Genomic DNA, 19,567 nt, shown 5'->3' with positions numbered 1-19,567 from the left:
CATGTTTTATGGTTACAGAAAAAAAAAATCTTAATTCAGCGGTCTGTATCTCAATCAAGACTTTCCCCCCAAAAGTAAAATTAATATTTGCAGAAATATTAAAGGCTTTATTTACTCAGAACAAATACCTATCTAGCACTTGTAACATGTCAAATATTATTTTAATCTTTACAACAACGTCATGGGTTAAGGACTGTTATTATCCCATTTTACAGAAGATACTGAGGCCCAGAGAGATTAAGTAACTTGCCAACATCATGTGGTTGGGAAGTGAAGAAGCCAGGATTTGAACCCAGGCAGTCCGCTTAATCTCTACATTTTGCTGCTTTGATAGATGGAACCAATCATTTTATTACACAAAAATATTTGAAGGTTGTATCTCACATCTATTTCTCACAGAGAGGTATACTGTTATAGGTTGAGCATCCGTAATTTAAAAAATCCAAAATTCTCCAAAATCTGAAATCTTTTGAGCACTGTCATGCTACTACCAATGGAAAATTTCACATAAATTTCATATGATGGGGGCACAAAATTATTGAAACTATTCTATAACATCACCTTCAGGCTATGTGTATAAGATATATATGAAACATAAATTTCACGTTTTGGGTCCAAACCACAAATTGTCTTATGTATACACAAATATTCCCAAATCTGAAAAAAAAAAGATCCCTAACATCCAAAAACCTTCTGGTCCCAAGCATTTCACGTACAAGATACTCAATCTGTATATATTGCCAAACTACCACCTTCCTCCTTAGGCCAACTCACCCCATTTGGGTCTGAGTCCATTTCTGTCTATCTTTGATATCTATGACATTCAACAGATTAATGAAATAAATTTAGTATAAATTTGGTAGTGATTTTGTCATTCGGATTGAGGAAATGAAACTTTCATCCTGTAAATATAACGTTAAAGTGGCTATTCCAGAATTGCTGATTTGACAAGCGTTATCTGATATTTGAAAATAAATAGGCAGCCAGCAGATAGACCTGTTTTTAGTTCCTCTTCAACTTCTTTATTGCTACATTGTTGGAAACGTCACCCAACTACTTTGTGCATATCATGTGTATAGGAATGTTCATCAATTTATCCAAATTTATTGTCTTTCTGTGGTTTCTAAGAACACTTGAAAAGAATTCCCCATTTTGGGGGGATCTGCTCTGAATTTCACTCAGTTGGAGAGGCTTGCACTGTGAACCACCCACCGGCCTTGGAATGCACCAGTGGTGGAAGTACAGACCCATTTAAGACAGGCACTGGGCATTAGTCATGGGGTTAGAATAGCTGTCCATTACTCAGAAAGGACAGTTGGGCTCTCGTTTGCTGGTATTTTAGGCACTATTTTTATAGTTGAGGAGTTTAAAATAGATAAAGCCTAATTATAACTGCTCCTTTTCCTCTGGCTGATGTCCTTCTCATGGGATGCCTTCACCCCAGCACCACAACTGTATTAATAGTTCAGGGTAAAAGAATATAAGTTTTTATTTTTCATGAGAGAATTTTCATTAAACTCTGTGAACTTTAATTTTTCCAATTAAAACTTGGAAAACTATTATCTCTTTCTAGTTACATATAAGTAGGTAGAAAACCTTCAAATGTCAATTAAAAATTGAGGACACAATTCTAACTATAAACAGCTATAGCATAAATATTGGAAGCTGAGACTATCTATAATGCAAGAATATGTGTAATATCCTGTTACGGATATTTCACGTTCTTCATAGTGGAGCCATAGACTCTTCCAGAGACTGTGTCTACCCTCTTGACCTTGACTACAAACCATACAACCTTCTTCCATAAATCATTCTAATCAATACATCTCAGCATGGAATTCGAATGAACTGAATTCATTTTAGCCCCCAAACATCTGAACATAATACACATCTGGGGGATTCTGGGCAAAACTGCCTTCTACAGGACTCAACAATGTCAGATACTTGCTTTGCCAGCTTTCCTCGCAGTTGAGACAGTCGTGGTTACTGTGAAGTCAAACTGAGTTCTGGTGCAGAAATCACATGTGCGCAGACTTTCATGTTGAGTTCTCTATGATGATAGGTGCATTTTCTTAACATGACAGACGTGATGTAGCATGGGGTTTTTAAACCAATTCTCCCAATGCTAAGTTTCTGTGAACTGGTAGCCTTCATACCTTTCTAATTAGCACTGTTACTTGCACTTACTAGTAGTGCAGCTAGCCTCCGTTGAGTTAGCACTGTGCTAGGTATTTTATAAACCTGTGAGAACAATACTGCCATTACGTTAATTTTATGGATAAGAAACCCAAGGCCTAGACTGTGTTCATAGTCACACAAACAGCAAGCAGCCGAGATCACATTTGGATCTTAAGCCCATGCTCATCCTGACATTATTTCTCTTTGGCTTTAACCAAAAATGTTCTTTATACAAGTGAGCTAACTTGAGTTCAGAGATACCCTGTGACTTGCTTAACATCACAGAATGCACAAGCATAGAGGATCTATGATGTTTGATCTGGAGGACTTTATGGCACATATAGTACTCATAAATTTAGGCGATGTTTCTTTTCAGGCTCATCGGCCTCATAGTTCCTCTTTTTTCTTTTTTTAGAGACAGGGTCTTACTTTGTCACCCTCAGTAGAGTGCAGTGGTGTCACAGCTCATGGCAACCTTCAGCTCCTGGGCTTATGCGATTCTCTTGCCTCAGCCTCCTGAGTAGCTAGGACTACAGGTGTCCGCCACAACCCCCAGCTATTTTTTTGTTGCAGTTTGGCCAGGGCCAGGTTTGAACCTGCCACCCTTGGTATTTGGGGCCAGCGCCCTACTCACTGAGCCACAGGCGCCCCCCTCGTAGTTCCTCATGTTGTGTGTTCCAGTTACTTTCCTGTTCAGCTTCACCAATTACAGAGACCAGATGGGAGTTGTTTCTCATAGATGAGCTCATTCATAACATGGAAGGACATTAATTAATGAACCTTCATTCAGTCTGTTTTTGCCTAAGTAGTAATTTCAATTTCTTTCACAGCTCTTTGGAAATTTTATATTCCAAATTTGTAATCATCTTCGTGGTCCCCCACCCCTTTGTTTTTCCACTTCCAAGAGGGAAGAAACTATGTACTTTCCCTAAATAAACTGATTTCAGATGTTCTCCAGTTGATGGGGTTTGTGTTTATTCCAGTTTCCACTTCCTCTGGTCCTGGCTGGTCTACCCAGGCTTGGTGGCATTTACAGCTTTGACCAGCCACCCAGGGCCATATTCAGAGGAGTGGTTCTGTGGTCCAACTCTCGTGGACAGTCTAAGAGCTGAGAGCGATGCATCGAGAATGTATCTCTGGACTGTGTCTATTATGGTTTACAAATCTACGCTGTCTTTTCCCAGTTGTTGATCTGTGAGATTTATATAATTCTTTTTTAAATTTCACCTATAGACAGATACCCCACTAAGTGACAGAGTTTATGGGGACTTAATAAGATGTGCCATGTGGACTCTCTTAGATGTGATTTTACTTTTTATCTTTTTACAAAGGTTTTGTTGCCTGAGAACCACAGACAGTGTTATTTGGAAATGTGAATTTCATTAATTCTGTATATAAAGGAGAATTATCCATTTTGCATCATTTGTTCATCTTCAAATCTTGTTAAGATCATTGACTTCATGTTGGTAAAACCTATTTTTAGACTGGAAACGTTTAGAAAGCAGAATTTACTTAATATACTCTGAAGGTGAGCATTATCCTTATTAGCTATTCTCTACAATTCTTGCAAGGCATATGCAGTATGAATGCCAAATATTATTCTCTTAAAATAGAAAGAGTAATAACAATTGTTGTATAAAGACTAAATGAGTTGTTGAAATTGGTGGAAATGTAGAATTAGAGTTTGAAACAAAGAGAGGAAACCATAGGGCATGACCATAATACTCAAATATTAATTTAGCTTTATCATCATACAACCTCATGTTTCTCAAAATGTGGCACGTGAGATGATATTAGCAAGTTTACAGGCCAATGTATCTTATTTTAATAATTATGCATTTAGTTTAAGGACATTGGAAAGAATAATTATCACATAAAACCTGTGGGTTTCCACTTACATAAGTGAGTTTTGTTTTAAAATAAATAAAATAGAAATAGTGTGTTGATTTAATGAACTCTAAATAAATAATATTATTGGTGGCATATGTCTCTGGCAACAATCATGAAGATGGATGCAAATGGATTTTGACTCTTGAAGATTTATCTATTTATTTCACTTTCCACAAAGCACTCACATTTAATGGTTTTTAAAAAATGTATGATGTGATTCTTTTGCAGAAACAATTATTAGCAGATTATGAATGTGGTACTTGTTTTACTTTGGAAGGTCTAGTTCCTGGGAAAATAGCCCTAATCCTTATTAGTTATCTTAAGGAAGCAGAAGCAGTTCACGTTATCAAATTGATGCATTGAATATCATTTAATAATTTCCCTTTGAGGATTGTGTGTTGCAAACCACCCCTTAGAAATTCACTCTCTCAAAACTTGAAGCATTCGAAGGCAAACAGCCTCTTGCAAATACCATGTTTTGTAAAGGTTTTTTATAAAGTAAGTGTTTGAACATTCATAAGAATATTAAATTCAAGAAAAGATAAAATTGGAAATCAGGAGACATGGTTTGGGTTTTTTGAGTTATTTTCCTACCTAAGAGAGCAAATAAAATATCAACTTGTTTCTAAGATTCTGTTTACAGCAATGTTCACAGAATGATGGACGGAAAGGCCTATGTTTCTTTTGGTTGAGGCCAGGAGTTGCTGTGCTCACGCGCACAGCTCATGGCTGTGGTCATGTCTCCACACACTGCTTCAATCTACAGGGACCTCTCAATTCCATCCAAGGCATAAGTGGGTGAAAGCTTTTGGTGATTCCATAATCCATTTGGGGTTTTTATCCTTTTAGAATGTGTCGTTTATTCAATAAGCCTATCTAACTTTTTATTTACTTACAGATATAATTTGCCTTTCTGAATTAACTACTGCATAGCAGCTAGAGATCTGATTAAGTTATGGAGAGCTTCCCAAGTGCAGATAAAGACATGATGAAGAACTTTCTTTTCCTAGTTCAGCACATGCCAGGGTTAATCCCATCTAATGCACTTTGGTTTTGACATGCAAAGAATTTTATACACTCGTTATCCTCCTACCATATCCTCATGAATTTTAATTTCTGACAAGCTGAGGAACTTGGCAAGGCACTAAATGTTTTCTGACTCTCATTTCCTTATCTTTAAAGGGATGGGGTTGGCTAGGTGATTGCAATAGTCCTGTGGGAGTGTGAAGAGCTGCTTGTGAAAGGGAGGCCGACTTTGATACCATGTTTAAACGTGGGGAAATGTTCATAGGATGCTTTGTGAGTTAACAGGAGCCTTGACGAGAACGTCACGGGAATTAAAAAAATCATCCTATCTCCAATTGTGTATCCACTTGACACTTAGTCTAGTAATTAATGATTTTCTTTGCATTGATTTGTTACTTAAAGAAACGTCTACAAAACAGGAAATACATATTGCCCCTTATAAGTGGAATTTTAGTAACACTTCCAACAAATACAAAGTAATTATTAGAACAATTACACAAAAGGGAAATCATGATAAACCAGTTAGGCCTTGTTGTCTGCTAAAGGCTTAGATCTCTAGTCTTGCTCTTAGAACGTAAAAAATTAGTGAGGCCTAGAGAGGTGTGGAAGAATACCTCCAATTACTAACTTTCCTCACCAGAGAGCCTGCAGGAATTCCAAGTGGAATGATTCTCTCCCTATGAGTTTCGGTATTATTTAAATGGTGTGGTAGTATCCATTTCCCATCCTCTCACCTCCCTATTTGGCACCTCTGAAACAATGTTATAAAAGAGTGGGTCTGCTGAAGTCCTTATCAATTCAGGATCCCACAGCTCTGTGATCTCACTAACTTCCTCTTGGCCTAGCCTTTTTTGAAAGCGTTTGCATCTCCTAATGGTGAGTCTTGGATTCTAAAGATGAACAGCCCCTTATTGTTGGTCACCAATCGGTATTCACAAACAGGCAGCCCTCAAAAATAAGATCACAAAGTTGCCTCCAAACAGAGTCCAAAGTTGAAAAGAGCTATTCATGCTGCTGCAGCTTTGGGTCAGGGCAGTCACACCAACTGTTATGCCGATAAAAAGGAAACCCTCTGTGTTTCTAGTTTAAGAGGAGGTACTATAACGCATACTTTGCAAACATAGAACCTCATATTGAAGACCTCGTATCTAGCTTACTCTCTATTAGGCTATCTGAGAAGAAATTCACTGCTATTTGAAAATAGCTTCTGGAACACATTTCTGTTTCCTGAGGTGATGCAACTCCCACAGATGTTGGCCACATACACCCTCGCAAAGGGATGTGCAGAACTTCTTCGTTTGGAGTCTTTCACACCATGCTCTGGCATCTCTGGCTAGTAGAAAAAAGGCTTTTTTTTTTAATGCTTTAAAATAAAGTTGGCCTGTGGGTGGCTGGGGTGAAAAGCTTAGGGAAGCACATACCTCTGATGATCTACTGGTCCCGTCCTGTTCTCATGCCTGTTGCTACCTATTTAAAGAATTGGTATTCGTGTACTTGGTGAATGACCTAAGTCCTTGGATAGCAGGGATGTGAGCAGGTGGTGAGAACAGGCAATAGAAGGAAAAGTGGGGCCTACAAGCTATCTTTTACCATGAAGTCAAATTCCTATTTCTGTCCCTAGGATTTTTGTGCAGTAGTTAGAGGAGAATGTGAATGGGAGCCATGTTTTTCCATCTGCTTCTCTCGGAGCCAGTTTAGATGACACCGATTAGTAAACCTGGGGCCCTGCAGCTAACTACTTTCTTTGTAGTCTTTGTAGAAAGAAAATGAATTGAGAAGTACCCAATTAAAATTACTAAAGTATGTTGTTCAAAACCAAAGAGATGAGGAGTTAACTTAATTTGGGACACCCTTGAAACAGGAATAGTATCCTAATAGATTTATGTTGATCAGGCACCATCCTTGGTACCTATGGCTTGTACATATTTGTTGAAGAATTGAACAAATTAGAATCAAAATGTAGTTGCATTAAAACTCGTGCATGGATATGTGCATGGGAAGCAAAGAGTGAGGGGTGCTTTGCAAAGGGGGGGTGGGAAAGCAAAGTTTGAGGGAGATTGTTCTGAGGTCACCAGGCTCATGGCTGATTAATGGAAGGATGGAGCACATTAACTTACTTATCTGCTGTAATCTTATTAGATTTTTGAAATTAAGATACTTTAATATCTTCACTGCCCAAAGGTGCTCTGCATTTTACAAATCTTTGCTTTACAGAGTGCTGCCTGGTGGTCCTCTGGGTCACAGAGGCCGATTTCTCCTCGGCTCCTTCCAAAGTGTTTGCTCTCACCCGACTTCCACGCTGTCGTGCCTGCGGAAAGTCACCTGCCGTTCTTTTTCATCCATCCTAGTTTATAGTATTCCGGGCATTTACCAGGGTCTGTAATTATTTTGCTCATTTCCCTACTTCCTTGTTATCTATCTTCCCTGTGAGAATAATCTTCATGAAGGCAAAAGCATGTCTCTCTTTGTGAAAGCAACATATGAATGAATGAATGAATGAATGAATGCATGAATGAGTGCATGAGAGCTCAGTGCTTGAGTTGGCAGAAAGGACACGACCAGGAGAAAGGCTCCTGCTTCTTTTAAAGAAGCATCAACACTTTTCTATGTTATAGGGAATTTTCTTAAATTCTTAAAATTAGCTTTTAACGTAGGATATTCTACTAAGGACTAGAGTTGGGGGCCAGCAAACCTTTCTGTAAAAAGGCCAAATAACTGATATTTTAGCTTTGGGTTCTTTTCTTTCTTTTTTTTTTTGTAATGCTTTAATGTAAAAGCCATTTATAGTTGAAATCACTACAAAAACAAGCTGTGCCCCATTTGGCTCATGGGTCATGGTTTCGTGACTCCTGGTGGGTTATGTTTTATAACTGTGAAATAAAAGGGTTGAAATATATTGATCTTAAACAAAATTCAAATGTGCGAAGAAGTAGAAAGAATAGCCTAATGAATCTAGGCACTTATCTTCCAGATTTAATAATGATGTTTCCTCCATGAAATTTTTCCAGTTTTTTACTTCTAGTTGAATGATGGTTAGAAATGTTTTCTACCTAGCTGGGAATTGTGACAGGTGCCTGTAGTCCCAGCTACTTGGGAGGCTAAGGCGAGAGAATTGCCTAAGCCCCAAAGCTGGAGGTTGCTGTGAGCTATGATGCTATAGCACTCTACTGAGGGCAACAAAGTGAGACTCTGTCTCTAAAAAAAAAAAAAAAAGAAAGAAAGAAAAAAAGAAAAATATTTTTTACTTTGTGAAATTTTTTAAATAATAAGAATCCGTAGTTATGTAGAAATTCTAAAAAATAAAAAAGAGCACAAACCAGAAAAAAAAATACCTGTGTGTGAATTATTATGTAAAATGTTATTTGGAAATTTATATAAGCATTCAGATTTTTAACTCAATGTTAAAATTTAGGCCTTTCTTCATGACTTTGAAAATTCTTTAAAATCATAGTTTTGTGTTACCATATAATTTAGAAGTACAATCATAATTTACTTGGCCATTAGTATTTTATTGGGGATTTGGGGTATATTTAAGTATTTTAAGTTAGAAATTTCACTATGATGAACATTCTATGTCTATGTATTTTTGCTTATTCTTTAGGTCAGAGAGTATGGTCACTTTTAAAGATCTGTACAGAAAATCCTCATATTTTAAGGTACCCACAGCTGTTTTGCTCCTTGGAAGTGGTATTATGTTGTCACTTTTAATTTTGGATAAATTCATCTTGGTCTCATCCACTTTAACTGCACATTACGTCAGTTACACATTTTATGCGTCTATAATCCCCAGGTCCAGCCCTAACAACAACACTTCCAACAAAGGGGACTAAGGAAACAAAACAGAAAACAAAAATAAACCCTTTATGTTTATTCAGGATAATCACTGGTTTAAGAAAGCAATGAGCCTAGCATACTTCATAAAAACTGATTGTGATAAAAACTAATTGTGCTGTGATGATTTTTAGAAAATAAGTCACCAACAGGATAATTGGGTAAACAAAGCTAATACCCACCATTTTAAAAATCATTTAAAATTAATATTTGACAAGTATCCTGAGTCTATTTCTTTTCTTTTTTTTGAGGCAGGGTTTCTCTCTGTTGCCCAGGCTGGAGTGCACTGGTACAATCATAATTTACAGCAACCTCCAACTCCTGGCTCAAATGATCCTCTTGCCTTAGCCTTCTGTCTAGTTATGATTACAGGTGAGGGCCAATCCACTGAGCTATTTTTAGTTTTTTATTTTTTGTAAAGATGAGGTCTTGCTATGTTGCCCAGGCTGGTTTTGAACACCTAGGCTCAAACCTCCCACCTCACTGAATCTAGTTTTTAAAAGTATTTAGACTACTTAAAGGGGATTCTTTTTATTTTGAGATAGGAGCCTTAAGCTGTACCCCTGGGTAGAGTGCCATAGCATCACAGCTCACAGCAACTTCCAACTCCTGGGCTCAAGCAAGTCTCCTGCCTCAGCCTCCTGAGTAGCTGGGACCACAGGCACCTGCTACAATGCCCAGCTATTTTTTGGTTGCAGCCATCATTGTTGTTTGGTGGACCCGGACTGGATTCGAACCTGCCACCTTGGGTGTATGTGGCTGGTACCTTAGCCACTTGAGCCACAGGCGCTGAGCCAGGGATTCTTATTAAATATATGTTTAGCTTTAGTTTTAAGGATTGAAATTGATGTAAATTCATCCCACATCAGCTGGAAAGCTTTCTGAATATGCTCATCCATGGGAATCTATTTTCTTAGATTTTCAGATGAGTTCTAAGGAGAAAGCTTCAAGTGGGAGGTATATCACATGTCACAGAGTTTATGACCTACATCACTAATGCTTTAGTAAAGAAAGGCTCATCCCACTGTGAATTTTTTCATCATTAATTCTCAAATATATGCTAGCTTTAGAAATCTGAGAATAGTTGAGGATGAAAAAGTAGGAAAGCAAAAACTACCTGTAATTTCATTACCTAGAGATAAAGGTATAGATGTTAACATCATAGCATACTTCTTTCCAAAATATTTGAATATGTATGCTATAATGATGAAGTTTAAAGTTTGGCTTGTCAACATTATACAATTTTGATCAATAATATTCACTGAATACCTACTATAAGTAGGGTGCTATATTAAGTCTCTTTTATGAAGTACTTTGATAGAATTTTCAGGCATCAATATCCAAAGATATCCAATTATTTTTAAAAGTTACCACAAAGCCTATTTTCAGGCCCTCAGAAGCATGTGGTGTTGCAACAGTTGCTATATTCAAGATTGGCTCATGTTATTAAGTAACTCACAAAATTCTATTTTTGACAGCTCTATTTGTTCTGCTAGTGATAAGAGAGCACTAACTGGTCACTCTCTGGGTTTTTTTTTTTTTTTTAATTCTTGTTTTGCAAGTTTTCAACATTCAACATCAGAGACCTCAAAGATATAGCAAAAGTAAATCCCTCAAACCCTAACTTAGCAAATACCATACAATTTTAAAATATCATTTTATAGGTCTGCTTCCTGAACTGTACTTCAGATATTTCTTTTATACAAAAATTTTTAAAAGAGTAAATCTTAAAATATTAGCTTGCCTTCTCTCTCTATTTTTTATTTTTTTTGTTTGTTTCTAGATAATAAAAATCTTTCCTATAATCTAGAGTAGGAAGATAAGTATTAATGACAAAGGATATTACCTAATTTTCAAAGTGTAAGGCTGTGTCTCTACATATCCCTAGGCTACTTTTTCGGCCAAACAGTCCAGTTTGCTGACTAATGACTAGATTCAGAAGATACTGGAATCCCCAAATCACGGCAAATAGAGTTGGGTAGGAGCTAGCTGGGAAGTTAATTCCCAGCGTGGTGAAGGGACTCGTTCAAAATGATACAAGTCATATGTGGTAGACACCAGGTTAGATTATAGGCCTTCTGATTGGAAGTCTTGGGTGATTTTCCACACCTTGCAGCCAAAATTAGGAGGGATTTTCCAATATCATCCGAAATGATCGCTTATATATATATGTATTTACATTTTGATTAGCGGCTTTAGTCTAGATAGCTAGTTTTTGGAATATTAGGCTTTGGAGGAGTTCTGAACAATGCTCATTGTAACTCAGTCTGCTAACAAATACTTAACATACTTAAAATGAATTATGTTACAAAGTTTAGGCTTCAACAAAAATATTTTCCGCATGCCCTGGCATCCTAACTCTAAAATTACAACCTTAAAAATTACATTATTCTACTCTTAGTTCTCTAAATCTGGCCGGATATTTTGGTCAATAACAATAGAGTCCTAGCCTATCAAATCTCACAAATTACCTAACCTCTTTGTGCCTTGTTCGTTAGAAAATTGGAGATTTGGTCATAGTAGTGACAGCATAATGTCACAGAAAGGATTAAATGAATTAATATACATAAAGCATTTAGACTAGAAGTACCAAATAAATTTATTTTTGTTATTATTACTGCTGGAATTTAAATCCTCATTATTTTTATTCCTGAATATTATTAAATATATAATAACGAAGTGATATGCAGATTGGCCATATATTGTAGGGATATTTTCTATGAAAACATTATAAATTATAACATCAGGTGTTATTCCTTTTCCCCCATCATGCAAATGTTCTTGAATCACAGCATTAAATCTTACAAAGGAGTAAAATTTTATAGTAGAGTAAAATTCTCTCCGTTGCTATTTGAGTCTTCTAAAAGAATTTTGTGAACTTTTTATATAGCTGTAATAATTTGCTACCATTTTTTGTTTTGCAGAATTTTTTTTAAATGATCCCTTTTAGTAACTGAATACTATTTCATTTGTAATGGGATTTCAAGGTGGGATTGAACTTTTATCGATACATAATAATTGTACACATTGTACATAATTGTACGTGATGTTTTGATCCCTGCATGTAATGCATAATGGTCTAATCAGCAACTGGGATGTCCATCACTTGAAATATTATTTCTTTCTGTTGGTAACATTCCAAATCTCCTAGCTATTTTGAAATATGCAAGAAATTATTGTTAACTTTGGCCTTTCGTTTAGGAATGAAACCAAGTCTTTAGAGCACCAAGCAGGATGAAAAGGTAGCAGAAACTGTTTTTGCCATCTTAACTCCTTCAAAACACCCTGAGCTTAGAAAAGAGATTGGAGAGTTTGAGAGGAGTTTTGGAATTTACACAACTGCCGTTGTGTTGTGAGTCTTACTTCCCCTTATGTGAGAGAAATTGGGAATTGCCTCTCATTTGCCTAAAGCAGGGGAGAAGGGTAGCCAGGAAACCACATAGAGAGCTTGATCGGTATTCTGTGCCTTTGTGTGGGGTGAACACACGTGGCGGCAAGTCTAGCTCATTGCTGAAATATCTAAGGACGAGCAATGGGTCAGCCCACCGCTTTGATGCTGGCAAGGAGAGGGAATTACTTTGTGTCACCTGTACTTTCAGATTTCACTTGGTCAGAGCATGCTTTGGGTGTTGCCAGGGGACTAGAGTTTAGGAATTAGGCATTATCCTTCATCCTCTCCAAGAAGACTAAGAAAAGTGAGGTCAGGTGAAAGACTCCCAACTAAAATAACTTGACTTTTATTGAGTGTTAAAAAAAAATACTGGAAATAAGGATGTCTCTGAGGATCCTACAGAGACTCCCACAAGCTTGAAATGCCTTTCAGGCTGGAGAGCCCAATGCCGGTAGCTTCCTTCCCCACTCATTGGCCTTTCTTCCTCCCTGTGCTTCAACTCTGAGTCAGAAATAGGAGTGAGCAAACTGGTACAGGAACAGGAAAGCAGAAAGCAGGAAAACCAAAGAGAACTCACCCTGCACCCTGGCATACCTGGGAAAGGGACCTACTGAATGATGATAAGTTTTTAATTGGGCTTATGTGGACTAGACATAGACTTTGAGCATGTATTATGTCTAACAAGGCATACCATGATTCATAAGACTAATCAGAAATCAAAATACCATACATTTTGCACCAATCTGACAAAGGAGCATCTAATAGGAGGACACTGTTGCATATTTTATATTTAATCATATGAGACATTTGTATTTATAGCGGTACCTAGATTTGATTAAGTCAGAAAACTCTGTGAGTTAAAGACAGTAACTGAAGATTTAAAATAGTTTCTCCTACTTTCAAAAGAATAACATTATTTCTTCAGATAAGAATTAATGTGTCTAATACTATGTAGGTTACTTTCTAATGCTTCATAAATTCTCCAAAGGAAGTTATCGCAAAGACAACAATGATATACAGATAATTTCTAAAAACTAATGTCTGTAAATAGACAGTTTTATAATTCTGGGCTTTTTATTTTCCTTTTGAAAAATGCTAAATATAGACAGAAGTTAGTATTCCATGGGTGGCTGGAACGGGTGGCTGTTTTGAGAAAACAATCTTCAATAGCAAGGCTGACAAAAGCGTCCTTCCTGGGACCCCACATCTAGAATTCTTCCTACATCTGCAGTGATTTCTCTGAAAATTAAGCTAGTTCCTGAGCCATTTAGTCACTGCTGATTCCTGAAACAATAGCTTGGTTCTACTCCACAGCCTTGGGTAGCCAATTTTACCTGCCTTTCAGATAGTCTCTACAACTGTGGACATATTCTGTTTTCAAATGACACAGTAAAGTTGAGTTGATAATCCAGAGTAGAGAGAAAGTCACTTACAAAACTGAAATGATACAATTTCTCTTTTAGAAAAGGACACCTTTAAAGTGGTCACGAATGGCGGTTCACGTTTTGCATTTTAGGACCTCTAATCCTCCCACCACTGTGCAAATTCAGTGGTGAGTCTCAGCGGGTGTCACAAGAAGTTCCTACCTGGACCAAGCTATATCCTGTGCGCTGGACCAGTGCGCGGAGGGCTGCTTCCTTCTGGGTTCCGCTCAATCCATCCCCGGATTTGTGATTTGATTCCATTGAGAGTGATTATCAGCAAAAAATCAGGTTAATTAGGGTTGCTCACTGAAACCAAATTTAAGATAAATTAAGTACATTGCTGTTGCCAAGTCCAAAATCGTCCTTCATCATCAGGAAACATTCTCTATAAATAAGTTGTTAAGGTTAACAGCTACGCACAAACAGGGCCAGTGAAAGGTACTCTCGGAGTTTTTTTAAAAAACGTTCAATATTAGTTGAAATTTAGAAGTCAAAAACAAATAATATCCATTTTCCAAAGGCAAATCAATAATTCTCGATCTTCTTATCTCAGGATGTTATCAAATGCTCAAAAACAAATTAACTCAGGATTATTACAAGAATATGAAGGATGGTCCTTACAGATGTGGAAAAGGGCACTTAAGATAGAGAATCAGAATGTTCAGAGATTGAGCTTTATTCTCTGTGTTACCTGAGACATTTATTTATTCTCTGAAGATAGAGTTCTAGAAGGAAGTGTGTGGGTATCATATATTCAGAAGTCTTGTTTAAACCACTGCAGTTGACAAAAATGTGACATGGATTTGGACAAATCAAGAACGAGAAATGCTTTTGAGCCGGTGTGAGAAGGGCCTGCTGATGTCCTGATCACAGACACAGACACGCTCAGCAGGGTACGCGAAAACCTTTGTCAAATCTGAGAAATCAGGAAAGGTTGCATACGTTCATGTTTGTGTATGTAAACAGTAATACATAATTTCAGCATTCCATCATCTATACTTTCCATTTGGGGAACATGAGGCAATGGTTGCTCAAATCCACAGGTTCATAGGCCAAGGACGAGCTATAGTGGTGTGAGGCCCCGGAGGCCCTGTGTGCACAGGGGGACCCTGACCTGCTGGTTAGAGTGTGAGTGGTGCCGTGAAGGGTCTGTGCTGGGTCTTCACCCTGCTGACTGCACTCTGCTGACCAGGACACAGGAAATGTGTTTTACAGTGATTTGCATCAAATGCAGCTCGAATATATTTGACTATAAGTCCTTTTGAAAAGTTTCTGTCATATGCATTGAGATTTTCTATGTTGCTTTTCATTGTCGTTCATAGATTCAGAATGAACAGGCTGTTAATAGTATAGGGAACTGGATCAAAAATGGGGTGACAGAAAAAAATGAAGCCACAGTGATCATTTCAAAACAATGAAACTTCAAGGTATTCCATTACTAAAATTACTATTGCTAAACTAATGGAATAGTAATAGAATATTACCATTAGTAATAATAAAAAGATCATTAGGACTATTAATAGTGGTGTTAGTAATAATAGCAATAGTGGTATTTTTATTACTGAAGTAGTACAATTGAAAAAGCCTCCAAATTAACAGATAAGCATCATTTAGAAAGTAATATTTCCAATAGTAGAAAACCAAAGGAAAAAAATGTGAGATTCCATAGGGAGACCACTCATTCACTCTGTTACAGGGACAAAACAATGTCTGCCTTTGATCATTCTTAAGATTTGTGCTTGTTCAGTTTGTATTCATTCACTGTTTCCAGAAGTACCTTAATCCTCTCTTGTGTACCAGCTCTGTCCTGTGCTCAACTTCGGGGCACTGTGTGTTACAGGCTGTCTGCTAACTCAGTAAGTTAACATACAAGTTTCAGTTCTGCACTTTGCAAAAAGCGGTGGCTTAAAAAAAAATCTCAAGTTTGTATTTGGGCTAGGACAAAGTTTCTTTCTAATGGTGACTATTTGATATAAATGTAGCAATTCAAGTTGGGACAAGTAGCTTTACTGACACATTTACAATATAAATGTTTTCTCTATGGATACTATATCTTACGGGTAAACTGAGACCTGTATTCACTTTATAATCCTCAACTGCAGGTGAATATAGTCATTAGAAATCGCTATGAAACAATATAAATCCTTTAAAAATAGACAAATAAGATAGACAAAGACATTTTCAAGATTTACAAAGAAAACTAGCCTTTGAGACAAAGTCTAACGCTTGCACTTTCCACATATGTTACGAAATTGTCTTTTCATTGGGACACTCTCAAACTGTCCCACTGGGCTGTATTTAACGGGCAGGAGCGGGGAGGCTGTGGAGGGACTCTGATAGGGTTGTGTATATATTTCGTATGGCTTGTTGAAGGCAAAGTCTATAGTCTTTTGCCAAGTTGTAGATTTGCTCTTTGTTGAATTTAATCTTTTCCATCAAAAAGATAACAGTTCATGGTGAAATGACAAGTTTGTATTTGCAAAACCTATCTTTAGTTAATGATTAGTAAAGGTGTTTTGACATCATAAAAATCTTTTGATTACATATAAATCCACTCTGAAGTTATTGAGAAAATCCGTAACATCTCCAAATAGTCTCAAATCCTTAGGAATCAGAACATGCAAATAAAATTCAGAACTTGCCACAAGAGACACTCGATCGTTAATTTTTATTTCTCAACAACAATCCTCTCTCCCAGTGTTGACCCAAGGTAGGGGGTGAACTTAAATCCCAGATAAATATTTTTTTTTTAAGCAAGTCAATCTTTTGTTAAAAACATGACTCCTTTGAAATAAAAGTTTTGCAATATGTTTTCTAACTCAACATCTTATAAATTTTTCAAATCTGAGACTATGACATTGCAAAAGTGTAATTGATTGAGGCAGCAGAATTTAAAGCCTATGTATTCTAAACATTAAGACCCTGAGAGATGGAGGGAAACACTCCTGCATGTTTATCATTCATTACTTCGAAAAATATTTATTATCTACTATTTTCCAAGAAATTTCAAGACAGGAGAGAGATAGCTGAGAATAAAATGGACCCATCCCCTAAATATTCCATGGCGTTTTATAGCAAGTAGAGATAATAAATAAGATCAGTTAATAAAATATAAAAAGTGCGTTTCATGGAGGTGGAGAGTAGAATGGTGGTTACCAGAGGTTGGAAAGGGGAAGGAGATGAGGAGACAAAGAGAAGAGAAGAGAAGTTGGTTAAGGGTACAAAAACACAGTTAGAAGGAATAAGCTTTGGTATTTGATAGTTCAGTGGGGAAATTATAGTTCATAAAAATTTATTGGATATTTTAAAATAGTTGGAAAAGATTTCTGATATTCCTAACACAAAGACAAAATAAATCTTTGAGTGACTGATGTCCCAATTACCCTGATTCGATCATCACACATTGTATACAAGTATCAATATATCATATGTGCCCCTCAACATATGTGCAACTAATATATATCAAAAAATAAGTAAAATATGACAATTCCAAAAAAAAGTCAAGAGTGGAAGTATGTGTTCAATACTTCAAAGTCAATATGAAGTATGTGTTTGTGGGTGGGCAAACAGATAGTGTGGTCCTGATAGAGTGAATTTGGGAAGAGACTCGGAAGTGAGGGATGTATGGGGGGTAGAGCACTCTAGGTAGAGGGTCTGGCAAGAGTAAGGGCTGAGCTGGGAGCTTTTGTCAGAATGCCAAAAAGGGCAGTGTGGTAGGGGACGGGCCGAGTGACTGAGGAGCGAAGTGGGGGAGTTGACGTCAGAGGGAGTCTGATCAGACCACGAAGGATCTTGTCGGTCACAGGAAGGACTTTGGCTTTTGCTCTGATGTGTGAGGCCAGAGCATTGACAAAATTTTCCTTATGTTTGAACAGAGTCACTCTGACCCTTGGAAATACACGGAAGGGTGTACGGGTCAGGGCTGGGGTGAGGAGGAGGTACGGGGAGTGAGTAATGCAAATCCAGGATCTGGTCCTGTTTTATTTGAAAAATGTACTGCTTTGTTCATTGTGATCCTTAGCATTTTAAAAAAATATTGCTTTGAAATATCATTGGTTGATTAATGAGATTCTTGGTATGGTAGGTGTGTAGATTTTGCTTCACTTAGTTCATTCTAGTTGGTTCTGATTGATAGGAGGACAAAGGGAGAAGCAGGGAGACCATTTAGAAGACGCTGCAAATCCAGACGAAAGATAATAGTGGGTTGGACTAGTGATAGTGGAGGTGGTGAAGCATGAGCAAATCTAGGGTATGTTTTATAGACCAATATGGAGTGCTAGAGAAAACAAGCACTCAAATATGGCACCCCATGTTTGGCCTGGAAAATTAGAGTGGAGGAGCGGTGGGTTTGTGGAAGATGAGCAGAAGTCAGTTTTGTGCATGTTGATTTTTAGATGCCCTTTAGATACCCACATGGAGGAATGGAATGGAATGGATGGGCAGATACCTGTGAATCTTAACTTCATGGGATAGTCCCAGGCAGGAGGTGTTGACTTGGAAGTTAGCGTAGAGTGATATTTAAGCTGTGAAACTGGATGAGATCATGTAAGAATGGAGTTAGAGAATGGGTCCAAATCTGATATGTGTGTTGCTCTCACTTCTGGAAGTCAGGGAACTGAGAAAGAACCAGGAAAGGAGGCTGAGACAAACCCACAGAAAGGCAGGAGGAAAATAAGGCCAGTGAGATGGTTTGGGAGCCAAGTAAAGAAAGGGATTGGGGAACAAGTGAGTGATTAGCTGTGTAGACCCTGGAACTAGACTTTCTGAGTTTGTGTCCTTGTTTTTCCTCTTACTGTGTACTCTGGGCAAGTTCCATAACTTCTCTGTGTCTCAGTGCCACTAACCAAGCACTCCCAACATGCCTCCCCATTCCTGCTGGTAAGTCACAAAGGAATGGAGTGGAGAACAGCCAAGTACTCCATAAACAGCCGGGGAGATGTCAGCTCTTCCTGCGCCATTTCCTTCCCTTTCTGGTCCTTATATCTATCCTAAAAATGAGGTGAGGGAAGGTCTAATAATATGAAGGACAGGAGTTTCCTCTCGCTCTGTCCACTTTCATGAATCTGTGGTCAATGTCTTTCCATCTTATCAGACAGTATGTTTTTCTTAGCATGGAAGGCTTGGTTCAACTCTATACTCAGCACCCAATCTGCTTCCTCCCCAGTAGAAGCTCTCTGAGCCTCAGTTTCCTTACATGTAGAGTCAGTATAATCATAGGTCCTACTTTATAGAGTTCTTTTGAGTATTAAATATTAACATATACTTAAAATGGTTCCTGGTATCTAGCTGTCCAATAACCATTAGCTATTCTATCATTTTAATTATTATTGTAATTATTAATCTCTAATTCCAAAAGGTAGAATTTCAAAACCTGTGGGGAGGGTAAAGGTCTAACTCCTCAGCGTGACACAGCATTCCTTGAGGACGAAAATCCTAGACTTTCTTTCCCGTGTCATTCACATGCCTGAAACGTGATAATAATCTTTTCTTATTTTTTTTTTTAATTTAAGATCAATATGAGGGTACGAATGATTAGGTTGCAATGTTTGTGTTTCTGAAGTAGGGCCCCTGTTGTAGTTGTGTCCCGCACTCAGGAGGTGTGCCCTATACCCCTACATGGTGCCCATTAAGTTAGAGCACACTAACCTCCTTCTGTCTTCCCTCCAACTTGAATTAAATCGAGATTTTTCTCTTCTGTGGGTGTGTATTAGTTTATTTGCTGGCTTCATGTTAGTATTGACTACAGTGGATACTTGCTTTTCCATTCTTTTTTTTTTGAGACAGAGCCTCAAGCTATCCCCCTGGGTAGAGTGCTGTGGCATCACAG

The 19,567-nt window shown here is 37.6% G+C and overlaps 1 protein-coding gene across 4 annotated transcripts in view; it reads right to left on the bottom strand.

The window, feature by feature from the left end:
- The window catches only part of A1CF (APOBEC1 complementation factor), a 75,048-nt gene that overhangs the window by 36,951 nt on the left and 18,530 nt on the right, over nt 1-19,567 (bottom strand). For all 4 annotated transcript variants that reach the window (XM_012801425.1, XM_012801427.1, XM_003783670.2 and 1 more), the window contains exon 2: nt 13,903-14,046. In XM_012801425.1, the coding sequence (XP_012656879.1) occupies nt 13,903-14,001 (99 nt within the window). In that variant the 5' untranslated portion in view covers nt 14,002-14,046. The remainder of the gene's footprint in view (nt 1-13,902; nt 14,047-19,567) is intronic.

Source organism: Otolemur garnettii, unplaced genomic scaffold (assembly GCF_000181295.1).
Source record: "Otolemur garnettii isolate 467f Iridium unplaced genomic scaffold, OtoGar3 scaffold00008, whole genome shotgun sequence".
Lineage (NCBI taxonomy): Eukaryota > Metazoa > Chordata > Mammalia > Primates > Galagidae > Otolemur > Otolemur garnettii.
This window is presented reverse-complemented; position numbering and strand designations above follow the sequence as displayed.